Genomic DNA, 5,327 nt, shown 5'->3' with positions numbered 1-5,327 from the left:
GGGTGGAGGGATGCATACGTGCATTTACGAACAGCGACATTATCCAACCTTTCAGGTTGCTGGAGGGGGATGGATGACATCATCATCATCATCATCATCAGAAAGGGGGAATTAAAAAAAATCGAATATATCAACAACCTCCTCGAAGCAACTCACTATATAAAAGAGAGCGAGTGAGCGAGCGAGCGAGCGAGAGAGCGCATGCTATCCGTAAAAACAGCGATGCACATGTTAAAAGCCCAAGTGCCATCCGTTAGCAACAGCTCTACCACCTCCTGCTTTTGGAGACATCGTTCTGGGTGAAGTGTGGGGTTTACAGTCCAACTCAGAAGGAAACCAGGAGGCAGTCCCGCCAGACTCATGAGCAGGGAGCACAGTGAAGGTGCGATCTTGGGTCCCAGAAGGGGCGGGGGCGGAGCTTTCAGGATGCGCAAAAGGATGCGCAAGGCCAAGCGGGTGCCCTGGCGCAGAGCGCCCTGGCGGTGGATGCCTGCTTATTCAAATCGCCTAGCTAGAACGTGGGGATTGGAGGCTCGCCTGGCCGCTGGCTGCTCTCTCGCTTCGGCACCCACGTCACTGCACCACTTCGTTTCCTCCTCCTCCTCCTCCTCCTCCTCTCCTCCCCCCTCCTCCTCCGCCTTGCCTTCGCCTCCGGGCGACTCTTCACTGCGAAACCCACCCAAGCAGTAGCAGCAGCAGCAGCAGCAATAGCAAGCAGGGACAAACCCCAAGCAGAGAGAGCCCCCCTCCCCCATCACACATAAAGGGGGAGGGAGAGAAGGAGGGGAGGGGAGGGGTGGGGAAGAGAGAGAGGGAGGGGAAGAGAGAGGGAAGCAAGGAGGGAGGGCTACGGAGCAGGGGTGTTTTCCCTTTTTTTTCTTTTTTTGGTTGCTCTCTCTCTCTCTCTCTCTCCCGCTCTCCCCCGCTCTCTCTCTCTCTCTCTCTCTCCCTCTGTCGTCGCTTGTTGTGGCTGTTAAATTTTAAACTGCCATGCACTCCGCTTCCAGTATGCTGGGAGTCGTGAAAATGGAAGGACACGAGCACACGGAGTGGAGCAACTACTACGGCGAGCCGGAGGTAAATGGCAACTTCTGTCTGTTTGCGTGCGTGTGTGCCTCTCTCTGTCTCTCTCTCTCTCTCTCTGTGTCCCTCTCTGTTTGTGTGTGGGTCCCCCACCCAATCCCCAAGCCTCCTCCTTCTGCTAAAAACAGGACTCTCTCTCTCTCTCTCTCTCTCTCTCTCTCTCTCTCTCTCTCTCTCTCTCTCTCTCTCTCTCTCTCTCTCTCTCTCCCCCTCTTTTTATACAACACTGTGTTAGCCTTGAGATAATATTAACTTTGTGATCAAATATTGACTTGCGAAGCCTCCAAATCCTTTTGCCATGCCTAGCCGCGCTATCCTAACAAAGTTGTGTTTGGCAGAGAGAGGTTGGGGGTGGGTGGGGGAGAGGAAGGGCGTCTGTGGGGGGAGCTATAAGGAACTAGGGGTAGAGGGGGGCATTTCTTGCTCCAAATCTCGCACCGAGAAGGCTCAGAGTCGAGGGGAAATGAAACCCAAGCCCGAGAAACAATTCTTTATTTTGCAGAACTCCTGTGCGAAGAGCCAAGCTTTCACCACAACCCAATGGTGGTTTCCTAGGGTGGCTGCATGTATCCCTTCCTTTGCCCCAAGAAACGTTGTGGCCTTTAGAACCCTGATATTTCCGCCTTGGTCCAAACCGCACTTCAGGTCCAGTCTCTCTCCCCCCCCCCCCCGAACTCCCAGTTTACTCTTGGATTTTAAAATCCCTCCAGTTTACTCTTGGATTTTAAGCAGATTCGCAGGAAAGCAGTCTTCACACTGATGGGGCTTAATTCTAGTTGGCATTGGGGTGCCGGCTCCCAGTGATTTGGCCGCAATCCTTCGCTTGTTAAGAAATAAAGTCGCACGGAGGTCAATGCGGATTACTCCCAAGTAAATGGACCAGAATTCGGACTGAAATCGAATCCTCTAAATTTGAAAGCAAAACAGAACTTTCCGATGGCTTACTTTATGGATCCGTCTGTTGACGGGTTACCAACGATAACAAACGCGCACTCGTTACTTGGGGAGTAAGTTGCACTGAGATGCGGGGGAATCGCTTCCAACTGGTGAATCGGATTACGTGTTTTGGCTGCAAATCCTAAATACAATTACTTGAAAGGAAACCCAGCGCCACTTACTTACGAGTAAACGTTTGCAGGACTGCGCCGAACGCCCTGAAAAGTGTACACTGTAGCGATGGGACTTGCTTCCTGGCGAACCTGTTTAGGGTTGGGGCGTTGGTTGGTTGGGTCGACAAGGAATTTGTTTTTTAGCCCGACCTTCACTCCAGCTGGCGCGCAATGAAGGCTTTAAAGCGCCCACCTAGTTCCTCCTTTTCTTTCATCGCAAAAACGAACACTTTATTTGGGTTAAAATTGGCAGGATTAATAATAATAATAATAATAATAATAATAATAATAATAATAATAATAATAACAACAACAACCACCTCCCAAATTAAGATCGGAGACTTGGGCTGCAGTCGCCCAAATTAATCCCACTTCTGTGGGATTAACATCCAGATTTCTCGTCCAGGCTTTGCTTTTATTTTATTTTCTTTCTTTCTTCCTTCCTTTCTTTCTTTCTTTCTTTCTTTCTTTCTTTCTTTCTTTCTTTCCTTTCTTTTCAGCGGGCGATTTCAGTGGCATTTATATCTGTTTAGCACATTCGAGATCCCGGTTTGTGACCCTTAGAACTTTCTCCCAGCCGTAAAGACATGGTCCCTCCAAACTTGGGCTCCTTTAGGGGTTGATTATGTCGGGAGCGAATTCCACGCCGATTCTGCCTCTCGGCTGTCAGTTTCACCGGCCTCTGCGGGACTTCTGCCCCAGCCTTAAACCCCCGCTTAACCCTCCCGTTGAAACCCAAAGGGCCCGCGAGGCTCTGGGTCGGGCCCAAGCAGGCGCTGGGGTTTGCCGCGGCGGAGTTTCTGGGGGATTCCCTTCTCGGGAGCTGCCCGCGGCCTGGGTAGACGAGCGCAGTTGCTCGGGAGTAAGTTCCGCTGCACTCCGCGCCCCCTCCAAAGCGGGCTGGGGGGGGCACGGGGAGGGGGGGTCACCCGCCGCCACTAACCGCTGGGCTCCCTCCTCTTGTCGCCTCTGCAGGGCTACTCCACCATGAACGCGGCGGGGCTGGGCATGAACGGCTACATGGGCATGGCCGCCATGGGCTCGGCGGGCAACATGACGGTGGCGGCGTCCGGCGGCTCCATGGGCATGCCCTACGCGGCCGGCCCGGGCGCCATGAGCCTCTCCCCCGGCGCGGGGGCCATGGCCGGCATGGCGGCCCACCTGAGCCCGAGCCTGAGCCCGTTGGGCGGCCAGGCCGGCGCCATGGGCGGCGCGCTGGGCGCCTACTCGGGCCTGAGCCCCGTCGGGGGCGGCGGCGGCGGCGGCGGCGGCTACGGGCAGGCGGCGGCCGGGCTGGCCCGCGCGCGCGACGCCAAGAGCTACCGGCGCAGCTACACGCACGCCAAGCCGCCCTACTCGTACATCTCGCTCATCACCATGGCCATCCAGCAGTCGCCCAACAAGATGCTGACGCTGAGCGAGATCTACCAGTGGATCATGGACCTCTTCCCCTTCTACCGGCAGAACCAGCAGCGCTGGCAGAACTCCATCCGCCACTCGCTCTCCTTCAACGACTGCTTCCTCAAGGTGCCGCGCTCGCCCGACAAGCCCGGCAAGGGCTCCTTCTGGACGCTGCACCCGGACTCGGGCAACATGTTCGAGAACGGCTGCTACCTGCGCCGCCAGAAGCGCTTCAAGTGCGACAAGCCGCCCGGCGCCAAGCCGCCCCCGCCGCCCCCTGGCGCCTCGCCCACCCCCTCGGGGGCCTCGGGGGCCCCCGGGGCCCACGGCAAGAAGGCCTCGGCCCAGCAGCAGCAGCAGCAGCAGCAGCAGCAGGAGCGCGAGGCGGCCAACGGCGGCGGGGCTCCCGAGTCGCCCCACTCCAGCGCCTCCCCGTGCCAGGAGCACAAGCGCGGCCTGGGCGAGCTGAAGGGGCCCCCGGAGCCCGCCCCGTCGCCGGCGCAGCAGCAGCACCTGCTGGCGCAGCATCACGCCCACGCCCACGCCGCCCACGCCGCCGCCGGGCTCTCCCACGAGGCGCACCTCAAGGCGGAGCACCACTACGCCTTCAACCACCCCTTCTCCATCACCAACCTGATGTCCTCCAGCGAGCAGCAGCAGCAGCCGCACCCGCACCCGCACCACCACGCCCACGCCCACGCCCACCACCCGCACCACCCGCACCAGCACCACCCGCACCACAAAATGGACCTCAAGGCCTACGAGCAGGTGATGCACTACACCGGCTACGGCTCGCCCGTGCCCGGCAGCCTGGCCATGGGCTCCGTCACGAACAAAAGCGCCCTCGAGGCCTCGCCCTTGGCCGCGGACCCCTCCTATTACCAGGGGGTCTACTCCAGACCCATCATGAACTCGTCCTAAAGCGAGAAAGAGAGAGGGGGGAGAGACGCCCCCGCCCCCCCCCTCGGTCTCTCCCCGCGCCCAAACCCAGACTTTGCCGGGCGGCGGGAGCAAATGTCGATTTTGGAAAGATTGAAAGCGGTGCCCACAGCAGCCTTCCAACCCCACCCCCGAGACACTCTCTCGCGCGCGCGCACAGCGGCGGGAGCGCGCACAGCCTCCGCTCCGAAGCCCCCCAGGCACAAGGAGTCTGGCCGCTCCCCTGGCGAATTGGAGCCTCCGCTCTTTCGTGCCCACCAACGCCATTTCTTTAGTCCGACCTGAAAGGGGGGGAAAGGAAGAAAACTTGATGGGAGCAGCCGTCCAGCCCCCCTTTTGGCACTTGAACTCTCGCCCTGATCCGAGGTGGAAAGGGGGGGGGGGCGTTCGTATTTAATCGACGTTTGCCGCTCTGCCCTTTTAAGCGCTTCGACCCTTTTCACGCCGGCGCCGGAAAAAACGAACCCAGAAGCGCCCCTCTCCAACAACCGTGGAAAGTGGGAACGCTCCCGTCCCGTGGGCTTTGGCTCTTGACCGTCCTCCTCCGTTTCCTTCTGACACCGATTTCATTTTCTTTGAATTGGAGCGTTTTTTGGTTTTTTTTAGGCGATCCCTTGTCTGTTTGTTTCTTTGTCTGTCGCAGGGAGTTATAAATATATCTATTTTTGGGGGTGTGAAAGTGACACAAAAATAAGTGTGTGTGTGTGTGTGTGTGTGTGTGTGTGTGTGAACCGATGTTAGATTTTAAAACCGAGGATCAAAAGACTGTAGCATTGTGAAGTCGGGGGGGGGGGG

At 57.8% G+C, this 5,327-nt stretch overlaps 1 protein-coding gene across 1 annotated transcript; it reads left to right on the top strand.

The window, feature by feature from the left end:
* Positions 1–990: 990 nt before the first annotated feature.
* Positions 991–4,514, top strand: FOXA2 (forkhead box A2). The gene is made up of 2 exons (XM_063129715.1): positions 991–1,077; positions 3,168–4,514. The coding sequence occupies exons 1-2, from the start codon at positions 991–993 to the stop codon at positions 4,512–4,514; spliced, it is 1,434 nt and encodes a 477-aa protein (XP_062985785.1).
* Positions 4,515–5,327: the final 813 nt, after the last annotated feature.

The sequence above is a fragment of the Elgaria multicarinata genome, chromosome 7, assembly GCF_023053635.1.
Source record: "Elgaria multicarinata webbii isolate HBS135686 ecotype San Diego chromosome 7, rElgMul1.1.pri, whole genome shotgun sequence".
NCBI classification, from domain to species: domain Eukaryota; kingdom Metazoa; phylum Chordata; class Lepidosauria; order Squamata; family Anguidae; genus Elgaria; species Elgaria multicarinata.
The sequence above is the reverse complement of the archived record's forward strand: the minus strand, read 5'-3'. Positions and strand labels throughout refer to the sequence as shown.